Source organism: Neolamprologus brichardi, chromosome 19, assembly GCF_056152115.1.
Source record: "Neolamprologus brichardi isolate AB-2024 chromosome 19, ASM5615211v1, whole genome shotgun sequence".
Classification (NCBI taxonomy): Eukaryota; Metazoa; Chordata; class Actinopteri; order Cichliformes; family Cichlidae; genus Neolamprologus; species Neolamprologus brichardi.
Genome location: NC_142122.1, coordinates 8,198,089 through 8,217,880, shown reverse-complemented (window position 1 = coordinate 8,217,880; position 19,792 = coordinate 8,198,089). Strand labels below are relative to the sequence as shown.

General features: G+C 41.8%; 1 protein-coding gene across 7 annotated transcripts in view; it reads right to left on the bottom strand.

The window, feature by feature from the left end:
* actn1 (actinin, alpha 1) overlaps positions 1-11,184 on the bottom strand; it is a 56,898-nt gene extending 45,714 nt beyond the window's left edge. For all 7 annotated transcript variants that reach the window (XM_087833149.1, XM_087833144.1, XM_087833146.1 and 4 more), the window contains exon 1: positions 10,775-11,184. In XM_087833149.1, the coding sequence (XP_087689275.1) occupies positions 10,775-10,882 (108 nt within the window). In that variant the 5' untranslated portion in view covers positions 10,883-11,184. The remainder of the gene's footprint in view (positions 1-10,774) is intronic.
* Between the last annotated feature and the right edge of the window lie 8,608 nt (positions 11,185-19,792).

The window sequence follows — 19,792 nt, the reverse complement described above, 5'->3', positions numbered from 1 at the left end:
AAATTAAACTTCGTGTTCATCAGTTCCACCTGCGAGTCAAACAGAGAAGTGGTAACACTCTCAGTTCAGAAAAAAAACCTGAACTGAAAATTTGCTTCAACAGAAACGAGCACTGCCAAAAGTCCAAGTAATACATGCACCCAAACCTTGGTTACAGCGTCCTTGACCTATACAGCTCAGCTCCAGGTGCCGCTGACCTGCTCTAACATGAAACAGCCCCTTAAAGTGGTGCCAACCTGCTGCTGACCCCAAAGAACATCCGAGTTTAGCTTAAATATCAGTTTTTCAAACGCTCCAATCAAACGCTTCCATCTAAATATGTGCACCACATATTTTCTGTGGCAGTTACATTTGTAATTGTACTCATAATACTGTATGAAGTTTATGAAACCCTTTTTAAGACTAATGAAATGAATGCCTGGATGATTTGCTCATTGCTCATTTAGAGAAACAGCAAATAGCAAAAAGTCACATGGTATGTGGACTAAACAAATCATTTAAATGTGGGCTCATATTCCCACATCTGGAAGAATGACCAAAAATGGCTACACAAACCTAGATTAGACTGATGCTGCAAGCTGAGATAAATGTGCAGGGAGCTATGATGGAGGCACACCGGCCCCACATGAAACACTTTAATGAAAGTATTGAGGGTAAACGAGCAGTGGCCTTTCTTCTTTCTTCCTTTGGAGTCTCATCTAGTAAATGCTTGGCTGAGATGACATTCAGCTGGATCAGAGATTGATTCATAAATCAAAGCCATCAAACGCACCAATACATGGATAACTTGACTTATTAGAAAGGATGAATGTACCCCATTTTACCCAATTTAAGTTATTTTATTCCTATTTTTGTTTTGCTCCTGAGAGAAACTCTGTGCTCAGGGCAACACAGCTGAACCACAATTTATCATCAACAGAAAGGAGAGAAAACTTCATACAAATAAAACCATCCAACCCCACAAACACCAGTGGATAAAGTGATATGTGATATATGTTTCTCCTCTGGCTGTTCTGAGCTGTATTAGTTTTTGGTCATAGAGATTATCCTTCAAAAAAACTGAGAAAAACAAAGTGTAGAAAAACTTTTATGGGCGTTTAGGAGGACACACGCGCACACATCTGCCAAGACTACAACTCAACTCCACAGTTAGCTACTGTGACGGTTGTACCACCCTCCCTCCTAAAGTCCATCCACCAGCACCAGCACCTGCCAGCACTTCACGCAGCTTAAACCACTCTGCTGCCCCACCGCTCTGCCGAGGGCTCTCCACTACACACCAACAAGCAGCAGGCTGGCTTTCCTCCTGCTTTGGGTTGCCGGGGTGGGGCCATCAAGGGGAGGTGTCTGTTACAACTTGTAATGAGATCTGCTGCGAGCACTTCACAGAAGCTGCTGCTGCTTACCGTCATAAATGAAGTGACGTCAGGAGGTTGCAGGCTAATCCTGCAGGAAACTGACAAAAGAGAGCAGGGCAGGGAGCCGAGGTGTCGCTCAGCCCTCGCTGCTACTGTGCAATTTAAACGCGTATCACAACAGCACAGAGTCATCAGACCACAATGTGACGTGCCTGCAGGGAGTCCGCTCTAACTGACCATGAGTGCCGGTGGAGCACACGATCAATAGCAGCCACTGATTGAAATTCAGACGTTCAATACTTGTCCCACTTTAGAAGAGTGTAGGAGTACAACAGAACAAATAGCCCCCGGCCTCAATTTTCCCAGTGACACTCCCCACGCCAAGAACTCACTTATTATCACTCACAGGATCATTTTCATCTTCATATTTACTTCCTCTCATCTCTTTCTGGCCACCTAGGAAGGCTTAGTCACTGCAGTGAATTTGACTCCTTCTGAATTAGACTTAATTGCCCACAGTGTAAATAAAACACTAAGAAACATCCTGCCTGTATTGTTCAAATGCTCCAATTGCCCATTTACTACACACAGAGCAAACAGTGATGCACCACCCTGTGCACAGTGGCTTCCTGATAAAGCTGGAGGGAGATTTCAACATGCCCAGACTAAAACAAGCACGGAGGAAAAAAACAAAACAAGTTTTCCTTAAATCCATTGCCACCCACTCAGCCACACAAAGGGGGATAGATAGTGGAGAGAAAGTAAATAACGGGAAGCAAGGGAGTGAAACGGATGAAAGGAAGGAAAAATAAAATATAATATGATGGATAAGATGTTTCAAGCTGATGTTATGGAATGATGTTTGATTGTTTTTAACCCTATATCTGATGAGTTTTTCACATCCACTTTGTCAGTGAGCTCCCAAAATCAGTTAAGCCAACCAAGAAACAATCTTACATCATGTGGGAAGTGATCAGCAAAAGCAGATTTTTGATAAAGAAAAAAAAGAGTATCTGGAATAGGAAGTGTAAGTGTAAGATCAGACTCTGGAATATTATAGTTACTAGGCCTCCATATTCTGGGTGTAGGATTATTTTCTGTAAAAAGGGTGGCAAACTGCTTCCTGAAAATCCATTTGTTTAATTTGACCATGTTCTTAGCTCGTTTGCTAATTAGGAATGTCCTTCCTGTTTTTTCCCCTCAGTCTGGAAACTTTGCAGTTGGTCATTAAGTGCTATGAGTCCTGTTTTACCATTTCTTTCAATGTTAAATGAAGAACTCAAAAGAAAATTCTGGAAAACGAGGTTACCTGCTATCTGGTATAGATGTAATGAGGAGGTGTATATGCCTTACATGTCTGTCTATTAAATGTAAAAAAAAAAGAAAGAAAAAAAAAAGGTAGCTTGCTTAGCTTAGCTTAGCAATAAAACTGTAAAGAAGATCAAGCAGTTGACATCCAACAAAAATGCACCTACCACTACCTTTAAAACTCACTCATTTAAGGATCGCTCACACAAGCCTAGAGATCGCTTGGCAACCACGTTTCTCTCAGGAAAAACATGTATTTCCCAACCAGTTGTCAAGCGGTTGCTGGACATCACTGGGCAAAATCTTTCACAATGAGGGTGTGACACTTTTTGCAGTTGTTCTAGGACTGGATGAATGAAGCTTTCCACAGCGACTGTCGGCAACCATTTGCAACCAGTTGGGGAATACTAATTTTTGCCCTCATAACTGGTGGTTAGTAGGTGGTCACTGACCAGTCTCTGGACCCATGTGACTGAACCTTACCATCTTTTTTTCTCCTACAAAAACTGAGGAATAGAAACAAATCTTCTCTTTTATTAATCGGTGTAGGTTAGCCATCTTCCCAGTTTCCAGTGCTTATGCTAAGCTAAAGCACCTGAAGAGGGAAGTCATTTGATAGCTCAAACTCTAACCTTGCTGATGATGATGAATTATTGAATCCAGGTTGACAATGTGACAATAGACGGCCTCTTGAACACACTCTCTTTGTCCCGAGCCCTGAAAGCTCCTCTGTCCGAGTCTCTTCTTCCACTCACTGCCTCCTCCCCCCATGCTCTCCTTTCTCTGCCCCTGAGCTACACCCACACAGATGAATGAATGGAAAGGTGTGCCTGCGCCCTGTTTTTACCTGTGTTTACTCAAAGCTTTTTTTTCCCCCTTTTTTTCCTGTATAGGAAACGCACTACAGCTGCTCCCATGAGGAGGCTTAAAGCTAATACACTAGCATGTGCACAGACCCTCTGAGTACAGTACAAACCCCCTCCTGGCTTCAAAGCAGTCAGCACATGCACTTGAGAATGCATGTGGTGTGATTAATAGCATTAGCGGAAGAAAGACTCCACTACATCCTTCCCATGTGGTGCATGAAAAAAATTCTTGGAAACATGCAGACAGATCACCTATAAACGCCCCTCTGGGTCGTACGGTATTGAAAACATGTGACCATAAGTGTGCAGTGGATCCCCACATGGTTGCATATTGAGCAGATTTATTTATTTGGGATCGGCAGTGTCGTCTCCACAGGAAATGCACCTTGACCCCAAAGCTCAGAGTTAATGCAGAATCTAAAAAGTCTGGGGTCTCAAAGAGGCTACAATGTCGTACACATAACAACAAACTGCAGTCTATGCAGCATTAATTGTCATTCATGAAACTTCAAGTGAAGCAAAGCAGTCAAACGTATCCAAACCCGTGAAACTAAGTAATTAAAATTCACTGCACAATGGGTCTTGAAACTGTTTTAATGACCGAGGGCTTGGGGTTGACTTCTATTTACAACATTTCTAAATTTGGAGCTAGAGAAAAGTCAAGAATTTGCATCAGGGACTGGGCCTTTGGGAGCTGCTCAGATAAGAGCCTGGTAATTGCTCACATTTGACTTTTCAAACAGTGGATTCTTACAAACTAAGATGTACTGTTCAGCTGGATGAGGACAGATTAGCATGCACCTTCCTGAAACAAATAAAGGAGAAACTGTTCAGCGATGAGAATTTCACCGACGGCATGGAAATGTTTTTGCAGGCCAAGAACGGACGAGAAGTTGTGCAGCGGTCCGACCTTCTTTCTTCAGACAGCTGGGAACAACTTTCTCAGTCGCTGGCTCTCACTGCATGGTAACACACACAGAGGAGATACATTCACAGTGCTGCACATGGCTATTCAGATATTCAAGTTTAAACTAATTCTTCCAGCAGCATCTGATCAGGAAAAATCTGTATCCAAGGAAAAATTCAGGTGAAAAAAACCAACTAAACACTAAGCAATGCTCCAAATGCAGGGACCTAAAGCACACTCATGCCAGAAAAAAGATCCCACCACAATGCCAGTGAGTTCTGAGAAAATACTCCTGCACTTCATAAGGAAACTAGACATAAAGGAACTGACATTTGCCCCTTTGATTCCAGCACTCTTTACTTTGAACTAACAAAGTTTCATGCCTTTACCTTGCACAGTTGCAGTGTTATTTCCTTGACAAATCCAGTCAATATAAACTAAAAAAAGCCTGTGCGGTTGAAGAAAGAAGGTGTCGCCAGGTCTCAGTTTTCCCCTGAAGACAAACACACACAGACTCACAAGATGCAGACAATACCTACTTCATAGCATAGCTGGGAATCATGAAAACTCATTAAGTTACATCTGAGAACCATTAATGTCCAACTGTGTGCCAGTACATCCAGTAGTTCTTCCACAAATTATGAACTCCGTAAGGGAACATCACATAAAAATCAATTAAAGTAAAAACAGCTCCTTCAGTTTGACATTTCCTGGGCAAACAGTGACACCAGTCCTCCAACTAAAGCCCCGGCAGAATAAAACACCTTCTTGAGACGCAGAGTGGGGTTATGTAAGAGTCATTAGACACAGGTCAGAGTCTTCTGACACACCGTACATCCGCCAAAAGCTTCAGGCCATAAAGAGGAGAGGGTTTCCTCCAGACTGAAAGCTTCTCATTAGCAGCAGATAACAAGATGTTTCAGCTAATTATGAAACTGACTCCATCAAACCCACATCGCGTTCACGCCGGATCAGTTTACAGGAAGATTTTACAAAAGAAGAACGGAAGCAGTTTCATGGCAGCAATCTTGTTTTTGGTTTGAATCCCAAATGAGAAAACTGGAAGAAACATGGAAGACATTCAGTTTTTCATGGGAACGCACATATGGCATTCAACAGGTTGACAGTAACTGCTTCTCTGATGAATAAAAATCTATTTCAGTCAAAATTATAAACACGTCTGTATTATTAAAGTACTACATTTCAATTCAATATAAAACATCTGCTCTTTAATATCTGGAATATAAAATTAGCACATCTCCTCTGAGCACACCCCTCCAGCTGAGCTAGGAGCACGCACATAAAACTTCCCATGATGGGGAGAGTGGATGATCCCGCCCCCTCTCAGCCTGGGTGTCAGCATGTGACCCCATCAATACAGAAAACAAGACAGAGCCCTGAGAGCCGTGACTGGGGTATCATGACTGCTTCTCCTGGGAGCCCCTGTTGGGATTTATAGTCTGGCTGCAGTAACCACAACAGTAGGATCCACCTGGGAGTTCCTGAGTCTTCTATTAAGATATCTTTCACTCACATATTGAATTTTGAGACTTTTTAGTGCTTCACAGGGAGCTGCAGCCACCCTGACAGATGACTAAGTGACTGAGAAAAGGATGCTGAACCGCCTCCTGCTGACAAACAGACAAAAGGTTGCTCACTTCCCTGAAGCATCTCTGAATCAGATAAAGGCCGCATCGGAGAAACGACCGGGACTTCTTCACAGTCTCGCAATCGTTTTTTTTAAAAAGTCCTCTAAATATAAAGATACATCACAGAAACGGGAGAGTGGCTAACACATCCCAGCAACATGTCACATCTCGTCTTCTTAACCTTGGCAATAGCTCTCCAGGCTTTCTGAAGGTCTTTGGCTGCTTTTTCCACTGACGTCCAGTCTCGTAATCAGAATCATCGAGGGAAGAAAACTTTCCTAAGAAAGTTCAGGCTGCATGAAGAAAAAAGATCGCCATACCAAATACTGACTTTCAAGCTCATTAGAGCTTAAAACTCTGTTTTTACCTTATATTCTGTATTTAAATCCATGTTTACATACATATTAATAAATGTTTCCCATTTTCCTAGGAAGATATAAAGAACATTAACACAAATTCATCTTCCAAACTTGGAAACGGTTTAGGATAAACCAAGAAAATGTCTTTGCTTGTATTTTTTTGTAGCCTGTCTCTCCCCGAGGAAACGGATAACCTGAATTTGTTCACATGTTAAACCATGACTGTGGACATATTTTAACACTATAACTTTGACTATTGCACATTGTGCAAAGCACATGCTGGGAATGTTTTACATCAAAGTTGGCTGAGCAACAACTCTTCCTATTGACGGTGTGTGTGTGTTTCTGTGTTTGTAGACCGGAAATAGTGCAAATATTACATTATTATTATTAGATTATATTATATATTTAAACAAACTAAATTCACATGTGTTAATTTATGTTCCCAAACTGACCCTCACAAGTTTAATTTAAAAAAAGAAGCATTTTCTCCTTTGTTGTTCATATTTTCTGCATATCTCAGTCCTATCGTGCGTTTCATTTAACTGCTATTATAAAACTTAAAACCCTGTTTCTCTCATAAGGTCACTGACAAAATGACATTTTACTGCCTCAAAATATCATTCAAGTGCTATGTACACAAACGATGATAAGCACATGTGAATTTAATCATATGATTGAGTGCAGTCCTTGGTGGCAGTGGTCATCAGGGCTCAATGACAGGCCACAGCAAGGAAAACATCACATGACACAGGCGGGCAGTTTACTGAAAATGGAAAATAAATGTGACACACTCTTCAGCCTGTTCATGTTTTATGAAGTGAAGAGGAGCAACATTTCAGCACTTGACGCCTTGATCAGTGTGGAGAGCAGAGCTGCCTGGGAGACAGAGACAGAGAGCAGGGTGGGTGGCTGGAGGGTTTTTTTACTCTTTTGACATCCACCGCTTTGTCACCAACGATCTGACACTCTTCTCCTTTTGTTTAAAAAAAAAGAAAGAAAAAAAAAACAGGGTGTGGAAAGGTGCATCATGGGAACCGAGGAATTTGATGACAGGAAGCATTTTGAGAGGTGGCCAGAGCTGACATTACACATCCTATTATGCAATGTAGCAAACAGCTGCCAGTGTGGAACAAAACACTCATCTCTTACAGGTTTTCTTACTAGAAGTAAAACGTCACACCGTCATTCATGTGTTGAGTCAGTTTCCTGAGTGATGAAACTTGATGTTTTTTAGGACACGAGCAGCCAACAGACTTGCTTATTTACAGAACTAAAATATCCATGTATGGTGAAGGAAATCACTCAGCAGATCGCCACATGGGAAAATCTTTGAAATTTTTACTTCAGTTATTGAAATTATTGCTTATCAAATTAATCGTGCTACTTCTTCCAGAAGAGGTTGAGTGACTGTACGTGGATGTTGGTCAGGGTGCCGAATTGGGAAGTCTGCTGCCTGTGACAGCCACGCCCAGTGCTGATTGATCACAGTGGTGACTGATTCGCTTTACAGACACTTCCCACATATGCATCACACAGACAGGCAAGCCTCTGCAAAGCCTTCCTGGCCACATAGCACATGAACTCTCTGACATCACAATTCAGAGAAATCTATTGATCAGCACGCTGATTCTGCTGCCGGCAGTCACCACAAATTAAAGAGACACACCACTTTTCTGCTCTTTGCCTCAGAGAACAGGTATGCTCTGCGTCTGTCTCCACTTTATTGGCGAAGGTGAACAAATCGTGAGATCAGAGGCTCTGATCTGTGACCTGGCTTGTAGAGTCTGGCCAGGGGAATGTGGGTGTGGGTTGGGAACACAGAGTTTAGGGGTGTGTGAGATGGGAAGTAGGAGGCGGGAGGTTTACAGGCAGATCTGGTGGAACGTGCTGCAGCTCATACCCTTATAAGGACAAACCTGGACAAATTAGCTAGAGCAGTTAACACCTGAACTCCACCTTCCAGCTACAGAAAAACAAAATGACCAAAAATTAAAAGAGCGCAACGATAAAGTTAATTCAGAGTGATCACTAAGGAATGTATCATGTGATAAAGGTGACAATATGTGAGCTTCATGTAACCTTTGGCAGAGGGCAGCAGACACCTGGGTATGCAAAGACATTAGGATTTCAAGATTAGAAGATATCTTTGCGTGTGGGAGTCAGGTTAAGACTTGTATCGGACTCCAAATATTTTAAGCACTCTCAGACACGCCAGGCTTGTATGTGTGCGTTGCGTGAATTGCAAAAGAGCCTGGAAAAAAGCCCTCACCTGTGTAATGTGCTCTTTTTCGTACTTTTGCACTGTTAAAAAGTTTAAAAGACGCGTGAACAGTAAAGAGACACCCAGCATGGACACATATGGCCACTTGGACCCAAAGAGAACTCATTTGTTTGTAAATTTTTATCCACCTAATTATCACATCTTGGTGGTCTGTATCAGTATCCAAACAACAGCGAGTTTAGATAACTCCAGTTATATTCTACAAAAGCTACAACAGCAAAAGCCTTCAAATAATCAGCTATCGTTTCATTCTATGTTTAATTACAGTGACCAACATCTTAGATGATCAGAATAAAGAAAGTTATGAGGGAGAGACTCTGAAAGAATGAAAGTCTTCCTGGTTATCTGTACATCAGCAGTAGAGCTGATTGCTGAAGCCTGGGAGGAATTTTTCAGTGCTGCGTGCACACGGAGAAGTGTGCACGCGTGTGACAGTTATCTATGCCCTCCTTGGGGCAAAGGACAGAGGTGCAGGCCTGCAGAGGAAGGTGAGGGCTGCTGTGATCCCTCTCAGTCTGCAATTGTGTCTGGTCAGACCTCAACATAACCCATCATCAGTGCTCGGTCAGACAAGGGGAGGTTTACATGAATAAATATTCTTGCTCTCTGCTGGATGATTAGATCAATGAGGGTCATGCAGGCACATGAACATGCAGGTTATCACAGGCAAGTGTTTCACCACAAATTCTGACTTGTTTGTGATAAGGGCAGAACAAAACAGCCAGATGAAACTTGCCCGTTTGTTGCATGATGACCTTTATATACCAAAAGCCCCTAAAGGAGCGCCAGCAGGAGACAATTACCTACTGATGTCCGAAGCACTTCTGTCTACTGTTCACACCTGACATCAACCCCGCATACCTTTCCTTTACTTCCCCTTTATCTGCTCTCGACCGGTAGCAGCCTGTCGATGACATAATCCAGGAAACCAGAAGCCGAGAGCTTCGTAGAGCAAGAAAGAAACTCGGGGAGAAGTTTTCCAACAGCAGCGAGAGGGGCCGATTATTACCATTTTTGGGCACGCTTGCTCCCATCCAAGCCCAGCCCAAACCAAACCACAGCTTACTCAGATTCCACAGCGTTTTTCTTCCCCCTTTTTCAAAGCAGAGGACAAGTATGGGGAACAGGGAGGGGAAAAGTAGCACCCATTCTCGAAACAGACCATTCATATTCCATTTGGAAAACGAGCAGCAGCTGGGAGACGCGTGTAGAAGATCCGGACTTGTTAAGACGTCTTAAAGCTCTTTATTGAAAATATAAACTGTGTGCAGTTCGGGTTACAGCGCTCATAATCACTCAAAGGGGAAGAAAAGTAGCGTCAGAAGTCAAATGGCTAACTTTCTATCACTGGTAATAACACCGCAAACAACTTCCTAACTAGAAACAAGTACTCCTTTGTTAGTGGCGCTAGAAAATACGTAGAATCCGCGCGTAAAATGGCTAAATAAAGGGGAGTCGGAGGGAATTATGGTGAGTTTACCCCCCTTCTCACACAAATACACTCCATCCCCGGGTTGTTAAGCATGGCCTAATCCACGTCGCATCATAAGCCAGATGACAGGAGGGGCCAGGTACACACCATATGCAGTCAAGCGCATGGCTGACATCTGTTGCGCCGAAAAAGTGGCCTTCTAATTGTCCCTCCTCATACGCTTTCCCTCCTGCTGCACGTAAAGTGCTGTTCCTACACACGGTCGATATACGTCTACAGCTCTGCGGGATATCCGCAAGTCTCTCCGAGATCTGTAGGCGAGAAAAGTTTTGGAGCCGCATTTAAAAGTACCCAGAGAAGCCGCACAGGTGATTTTGGCCGCGATAATGAGCCTGATAATTAAAGCAAACCACTGCCAGCTGGTTTTTGGGGCTGCCGTTGGTTGTCTGCTGGCTCCACTAACGGATCAATCTGGAGCCAAAGTCGCCAAGTGTACATCCAAGCGGATGTGTGGCGATAATATTAATGAGCTGTGTTATTAGAGCCCAATTATTATCACAGGCAACAATCCCACTTCCGCACGGGAGACAGAAGGAAGTCAAAGCCCTTACCTTTCTCTGCTGCTTCTCCCATGCAGGATCCAAGAGGAGATCCCGATCCCAGTCATCTTCTTGTTGCATATAGTCATTTTCTCCATCATAGTGTTCCATATTATACATGTATATATATAAACCTTTATATATAGACGCTCTCTGCTTGTCTCGTAAGTCCTCCGGTCCTCGGCGAGGTGATGTTTTTTACAGCAGCTCAGTCTACTCTCCTCCACGCATTCAAGACGGTGTGTGGATGAAATTAACGGTCCACCCCCGGCTTCCCTCTCTCGCTCTTTTTCTCTCTCTCCCTCCAACTCTGCCTCTTTTCTTCTTCTATCTGCTCTATTTTTTTTCCCCCAGCAGGAGCACTCAGCCGTAAGCAGGCAGGCAGTAGGCAGGTCTAGTATCGAGGAGCGACGGACGCAAAAACTTTGCCTCAGACAAATTGGAATCGATAGCAGACCGAGGAATCCGATTGGACGCCTCTGGGACTCAGAAACCGCCTCCCCGAAGCAGACTGGCTGCTTGGGCTGTCAGCGGTGAGGCTTTATAACCAAGGTTGACTGCCTGGGTCGAACCAAATATCTTTTGGCTTGTAATCAGAATAAAACAAGTGTAGTTTTTTTTTTATTTCAATTGTTTTATTTAAATAATTAGAGATAATTGTCTTTCCGCAAGTCAAAGTATCAAAAAGTTAAATTAAAAGCTGTGCATTCAAAGTGAAGTAGAGGAAAGTAACCTAGAAACAGGGGCGTTTCTAGGTATTTTTTTCAGCGGTGGGGGCTTCCCAGAAAATATTGAAAACAGAAATAAAATTATGGTAGAAAACAGGCATAGTAAACATGATTTTCGTGCTCATGTGCAGCCCTGTTTCCTGTTTCAGACTTCTTATGTGAAGAGTGGAGGTTCACAAGAAGGCATTTTGGATAATTGTTCTGCTAGGGAGAATTTAATGCATTTAAACTTTAAATGCATTAATGCAAGTAAAACCTATAATCCTACTTCAGTAGCTTAATAATGCACAGGTTGTATAAAACAAATATATTCCGAATATTTAATGCACTTATTATGTCCAGTAACACTTTTCAAAATGATATTATTGGATTATGATAACAGATTCATTGATGCATGTATCTCTTTAATGTTCCAGCTGTTGATGATTTTAATCACTTATTTATTGTTCTGTAGCTCGATCTACAATAAGGCAATTAATCTGCAAAAACACTAAGTAACAAGACCTTTAAAATAATGTAATGCGGTAAAAGCAGAAAGTAGCATAATATGGAAAAACCACGTGCTTAAGTAACAGTACTCCAGTCCAGTGGCTTTGGTGGAGGGGGCACCAGGGGACCAGTCATATTTTGGTAGGTTGTTTTGCATAGTGCATTGCAGTTATACCAAATGCCACAATTTGAATTTAAAAGGCTATATAGGTATTAAAAGTAAAGTAGTCCCCTCATTATAGCCTCTTAAATATCATGTACTGGTATTACTTTAAATGTTTTCATTATTGTTCAGGCAGTAACACATAAGCAGGATATCTTTAAAAATATTTACATCATTTATATTTTAAGCAAACTGGAATTATTTCTGTGACTGTAAAGCAAACATAAGGGAGTGGTTTCAAAGAGGGCTGCATTCATGTTGTGGTGTTGTGTTAAAAATTTCGGTCACTACTGAGATGCTGTCCAACAGTTTTGATATTATCCAGCAGGAACGAAGCTCCTCTTTCAATCTGTTTTGTCATAAGTTGGGATCCAATGACATGAACCAACTCCAACTAAAGTTTGGAGAAAATATTTGACATCCAAGTGGAGATCATAAGATCGTACAGTCATCAGCATAAAAATAAACAATCCAAGAGAGATCATGAATAAATAATAAAATCATTGCCAAAACTGATGCCTGTTCACACATCACACTTGGCAAATGCAAACAATGATGCAAAGTGTGGATGAATGAAACCAGTCTGACACTCCATGCAAACGTGTTGTAAATTAGTGAGTGTGGACAAAGAAAAAACTGGTCCTACTAAACAGGGACAATTCTGTGGCTCAGAAACACTTCAGAAATCAGCATCTGTGACACAGTTCACTCAGCCGTCCACAATTAAGAGTTAAAGAAAGTTGATTTTAGTGACTTTGAATCTGGTATGGTTATTGGCCCGAGTTTTTCAGAAACTGCTGATCTACTAAGAGCTGAGCTCACTGCACTCAAATGGCCTCCACAGTCACCAGATCTCAATCCGACAGATCACCTTTGGGAAGTGGCGGAACAGAAACTTCTCATCGTGGATGTGCAGCTTACAAATCTGGAGCAACTGTGTGATGCTATCATGTTAATGGACCAAAATTACAACGGTGCAGAATGTTTTCTGCACCTTTGTAATTCTATGCCACAAAGAGTTAAGTCCATTCTTAAGTCCAACCTGGTATGAGCAAGGTTGGATAACAATGGGATGTAAAAACAACAAAATTAAATCCAACATCATGCTATAAAAATAATAGATTATTGGACAATGTGGGTAAGGGGGTTCCTTTTGTCTGAGCCCCAGTCCTGCTAATCTCATAATCCATCCATTTACTACAGTATGAGAGCTGTGAGTAGAAAGGTGAGTCACCACAAAGCTCCTGCAAACATGTGAAGAGATGGCCAAGTCTGTCTGCCTTGTAAGGTAAAACCGGCTATATCCTTCTCTGTCACACACACACACAGAGGCATACACAATGCAGGAAAGCGGGATAGACCTGACAGTCTGGAGAAAGTGGAGCTCTTCCATATATGGACAAACTTCCAGTGGTAAGTGTTTGGAAAAGTGATGTCACAGTCAGAGAGCAGGCTGCCAGCTCACTGCCTGCAGTCCCCAGCCAAAAGGAAGCTGCCTGCCACTGCTCTGCACCTACAAAGGAGCAGAAAGAGGCATGCAGTAGCAGATCTGTGGCTCAAAGATGGAGGCAGTTGATTGCAGCTTTTACTAAAGAGTTTGGACTCATACACACTCCCATTAGCTAATTAGCCTACAGCCATTTGAAGAGCAAAGCAATTCATTACATTTACTTTTAATATAATTCCAGAAACAGCTGGCTAAAAGGTGAGACAGTGGTTATTATCTATGTGAACTAACTCTGTTTGATAAGTCATTTGCGGACTAATGATTTAATTAAGAAAGCAGAGCCTGCAGCCACACTTTGCATCTTCAGGTCTTGAAGCTAACAGTTATATGCTATCCAATGTTAGCTGATATTTAGCATGTCTGTGTAGGTTCTCAAAGTCAGGGCTAAAATTCAAAGCAACTGGACTTCTTCCCCCACTCCTAAATTTTGGATCACATGAGCCAAGATCTAAATCTTGGGGCATTCAATTTGAATTTAAAAATCCGAAATTCCAAGTTCCCAATCAGAATTTTCAACTGTTCCAACTCCAAAAGTCAGAGTAATGCTACCCCACCCCAGACTCCACAATCCAAGATGACAGCAGTGCACATAAACAGCAGTAAAATTCTACAAAGTCTGTACTGCCACTGTTGTATATTACTCACAACACAGACCAGCTGCTATCCATGAGTGTGCTGAAGCACAAACAAGTGTTACACCATATTGTTAGTGATCATGCCTCTAGTGGTGCAGTGGTTAACATGTTCATTTAGCAATCAAAAAGGCATCTACTTCAGTTTCACCCTGAAAATTCTCTTTAGGGTTGTGTCTGGAAGGGCATCTGGTGTAAAAAGCTACCTTTGTGGAAAGGAAGGAGCTGAAAGTAGTCATCAAGCTGTATTGCTAGTAATGCATAACTGGCTCTGCTTTGCTAAGGAGCAGTCAATGTGCGAATGATGTGGAAAGAGATTTCAAGAGTGCAATATAGGTGGCTGATATTTTGTGTCCTCTTTTCAGCGATGGTGTCCTTTCTCCTTTAGGTGCAGATTTAAAGCTCAGTCTTGCTTTGAGGAGCTGTTTCTATGTAAAGGCCCAAACTCTCTTGCACAGCATATGTTTTATTGTTTAGCTTGTTTGTGTATTTTGTCCTTGGGATGAACCAGATTTTGTCTGAGGCTGTTGCTGGGTCGGAAGCACGCCGAATGTGATGTTTGGACAAAATTTAGAGTTTTTCCGACAAACCTGCCACATAAAGAACGCCAGTGTTGTTCCTCCTGCTGTTCTGCTTCTCCCTGGTTAATATCTTTTCCAAGGCCAAGTTTAATAACCACATATTTTAAGTGCTCTCTTAATGTGCTGTGTGTCCCTTTTCTGTCCCTCGTGCCTAAGAGGAAACGCTCTCTGCTCAGCAGTGCGAGGTCATGATAACCAAGTTTTTGTTCCAGTGGGCGGTGGGAGTCCGAGAGTTTTTATATCTGAAGAAGTCTCTCAGATAAGACGTGAACTAAAAAAAGGAACTCTGGTTGCTTTCAATTAAAGGAACAGCACACACAATGCAGCCAAAATGAAGGGAAAGTATATTTTGACCCTGAAGGGAAGTTGAGATTACTTATGACAAGCTTCTCAGTCTCTTTCCAGTTTTATGGTGTCCTCCTCTTGTAACATGAACAAGCTTTCCAAACTTTGAGAACGATAATGAAATCAGCTAAAGTGTGAAAAAAAAATCCTACCTGGAAAAAAAAGAGCATTTAAGAGGACATTTGTTATTAATGGATGCTACTGCTATCAAATTAAATTCATGGAAAAAAGAAAGTAGACATTCTTTAAATTCTATGATTTCACATTTCTCAACGTAATAAAACAAATCATCTTGTCCTTAGCAGGTTTTATAATAGATAAATACAGCCTCGCTGTGTCAATCAAATAAACTTCCTCAGAGAGTGTGAGCTCCTCTAAAACACAGATGTTTTGGCAGTTATCCAGATATGTGTTGTTCTCAAGGTCTTTCCAAACAACTTGAAGTCCACCATTCCACAGCGAAAAAGAATATAAACAAGTGGAAAACATTCAAGACGGTTACCAGTCTTCACAGGAGTGGATGTCCCAATTTCACCCCAAGGTCAGACTATGCAACACTGCAAAAAAACAAACAAACAAAAAAAATCCAACCCAAGAGCTACATCTCAGACTCCCCAGGCCTAAGTCAGCATGTTAAATGCTAAACTCCACAAAAGCACAATTAGAAAAAGACTGAACAAGTATGGCTTGTTTGGACAGGATTACCAAGAGAAAGTGTCATCTGTCTAAAAAGAACATGGCACTGCTTAGATTTGCAAAGATGCACGGGATGAAACCACAATACCTCTGCAACAAAGTTTTAGACAGATGTGACTGATTTCTGTCCATAATGCACATCACCATGTTTAGTGAAAACCAAAAACATAGCATATTAGCACAAACACCTCAAACCAACTGCCACAAATGTGGTGGTGTGACAATTTGGGCTTTTTTGCAGTCACATGACCCGGGCACCTTGAAGTCATCGACTTGACCATGAACTCCGCTATAGAGGAGAGAGTTCTACTTTTAGAGTCAAATGTCTGGCAGCTATAGCTTAGCTTAAATTGGGTCGTGCAACACGACAATGATCTCAAGTACAGCACTAAAGAAAAAAAATGAAGGCGCTGCAATGGCCAGTCAAAGTCCAGACCTCAACATGATTAAAATGCTGTGGTGGGACCTTAAAACTGCTGTGTATAAAGAGATGCCTGCGAACCTCAATGAACTGAATCACATTGAAAAGAAGCCAAAATTCCACAAGAGTGAGAGACTGACAAAGTCTGCTGAAGGTGGTTTTACCAGCTGTGGCATTATGGGGTGTACTTTTCACACTCTGTTGCAGTATTTTGATTTAATTTTTCTTTGATAAATAATAACATCCAATATGTTGTATAGTGTTGTCCATCTGAAGCTGGATTTAAATCATTTTAGAATCTGGTAAGGACGAGACGATTTTTATTATGACCTGAAATATAAAAACCTTAGACTTGAAAGAGGGAGTATTTTATTTTATTCTCCAAAAATCAGGACACTTTAAGTTGTTGAGCCATTTCAAACTAGTGAACTGACCAACATTGTGATCTCTACAGCTAGCAGGGCTAATAAGGTTTCTATTTTTATGCTTTAAAGTACAGCCAAAACTAATAGAAGTCCACCCCAGAGAGCAGCAACAGGAGCTCTAATTGGCCATTTGACAAAAGAGGCTCGTCCTCTCAGTGCTGCAAATGATGGCTTATTAAACGCATCAGTTAACCCATTCTAATGAACCGCTGAAATATGTATAATTACTCTGGTGGCACACTCCACGCCGCACAGTTTGGGTGGGCAGACAAGGGGAATTTCTGTGCGGTCCAACTGCTTGACGTCAACATTCAGCAGAATCCCAGAATATCTTCTGAAGAGTTAGTGGTGCAAAGACGCTCGGGCCTGCTTTCTGAGGCACACGGGTCATGTGAAGAGCTGGTGCATTTGGCTCAGTCTGGTCTCTGGCAAGTTCCCAAGGTATTCCAGTCATGTCGGGAAGGGAATTCTTAAATAGCTGTCCTTGCTGTTAAAGCTGAGCCATGTATGGGATACTGCAGCAAAACCATGATAATCCTATTGAGTTGTACATGTGTTTGGGTTTGTGGTCAAACATCAGGAGCCAAAACACCATCTGGGATCAAAAGAAACATACTGCAGGAACAGGATAGAGAACAGCACGACTCGGTCCAAAACAAAAGGTTGGTGCTTTTAGCGTACAGATTTGCAGCAGCTTGCAGGAGCTGATTTTAACTGAGAGCTCAGGATCAAAAAAACGAGATTGGACAAAGCTCCTAAAAACATGGTTTAAAATCTGTACCTCTTAAACAAAGCAGGACCAGTGTCCTTGTATAATTATGCCTGTAATAGGCCAAGTTTTTAGGCAACTTATCTGTATAAATCTAAAAAGGCTTAGCAGCTCAATTAGATTGATGTTATGAATTAGAAAGTTGCCACCTTGAACAGTGGCTAATGCAGTTTGCGGATTTAAACCAGGGGGAAAAAAGTGTTTATTTCCTGTAATGTCAGAACTACAGAAATCTTATATTTCAAGCATTCAAGAGCCTGATTATGCCATTGAGACTGAATTTAGTTGGTTTTAATTGGACTGAGTTTCCAATGAATATATATGGAGATATTGCTAAATCCTTACTTGATGATGAGAAAGACAAAATATGCAAGATGCAATGAATTTCTTTTTCAGTAACCTTTCTAAATCAACATGTGTTAATAATCCTCTCTGCATTGAATCACACTTGTTATTAATCTCTGTCTCTATTCCACAGCATGTCTTTTATCTAGTCTTCCTTGTCTCACCCCAACTGGTCGCAGCAGATGGCCCCGCCCCTCCATGAGCTGGGAGGTTTCTTCCTGTTAAAAGGGAGTTTTTCCTTCCCACTGTCGCCAAAGTGCTTGCTCATAGGGGGTCATATGATTTCTGTATTTTTTCTTTGTATGTATTATTGTAAGATAAAGCGCCTTGAGGCAACTGTTGCTGTGATTTGGCGCAATATAAATAAAATTGAATTGAAAATATAGAAATCCCTCGTCAGAAACGACCAAAACTGTCAGAAAAAGATTTTTTGTGTAAGAGCATAACACTCCACAAGGAGGCTAATGGGAAAATTAGATTTTCAAGACTTTTGTGTAACTTAAACGGACACGGTGTCTCCTCCCAGGCCAGTACAATACATGTGATTAAACCCATTCCTGCCCCAGTGGAAGTCCTCAAAGGCTTTGGCTCGAGTGGCCCTCTATGAGGGAAGGAAAAGGAACAGAGAGCCAGTTAACCTTCCCTGAACAAATACAGATAAAGAGTTCACAAACAAGTGCAGTTCTCCTCCTAATGTGACCACCCAAGGACACTTGAGTTTTCTGTGACGTGTGTGACCTTTTTCAGGTTTCTTAACTGTCCACATAATTTAGATTGACATCAATGTGTGAAACAGTACAATTAGCTCATTAAACAGGCAAAGCCCCCGTGTGTGCCTGTAGTCTGTAATTAATCATTAAGCCACATGCACCCAGCAGGCGCACGCCTAGCAAAACAGAAACAGCTCCAAAGCATATAATATCGCAACTTGAATACTTGTACGAGGAGAAGCATGGGTTAAACGAGGGTGTCTACTTCCTGCAGATAAGTGACAGCCAGTAGTAAGAAGAAAAGGAAATTATTTTGACAAGAAAGCTGTGCAGGCAGCTCGATAAGCCTGCCCTCAGATTACCACTTCACCACCAGCCCGAGACTGCGATGCCTTGTGTTGTGCTTTCTTTTGTAATCTTTCTTGACAGCTGCCGGTGAGCCCTCTGTTAGTCTGCTTTCGCCTGGCAGAAGAGTCTCATCGTTCAAACGGAGACAGGATGCCAGTTTCCTCAGAAAATAAGGACGTTGCATGCTTCGTGGACAATCGCTACACTGTTAGAAGAGCTGAGTGGTAGTCAGAGGGGGCGTGGTGTGGCTATCTGCTGAAAACATTTGGCCATAGCTAAAATAGACTCTCCTTTTTGTCTATTTCTGGCAAAAAAAGGGTCTAAAATCTACCATAGAGTTCCTGCTCAGCACCAAACACCTGACTAACACAACTGGGAGCTGCTTTTAGACACAGTGAACCAACCAAGTCCATTTTTGGAGATGGTAGAGACCAAAAAAAGAGCTACAGGAGTGTGATGAGACCATTTATATGAATGATAATGTTGTTCTGCAATGCTGGATATACAGAACTTTCTCATATCGGGTTAAAAATGTCATGCTTTACCTCCTGGGCTGCTGATTGATGTCTACATTACAGCTTAAAGAACACCAATAGAATTTATTGTATGTGAAAAAATCTTGGAGTTTGAAAAAAGGACAGGTTCTGTGTATAACGAATGTGTATGTGGGAACACTGTGTTTAGGGAAAGATTCATTAAGTGGAGCTTAATCAACAAACAAGAAAATCTCAGGATCTGAGTCCATCTCTTGTCCACCTCATTTTGGTGGCATGTTGCTTGGCACTAAAGGGTACAAACCAGATGGGTGACAGCTGTGGCAGAAACCACGACCTGTATCAGAAAGACAATCTAATTGTTTCTAAATGTGAAT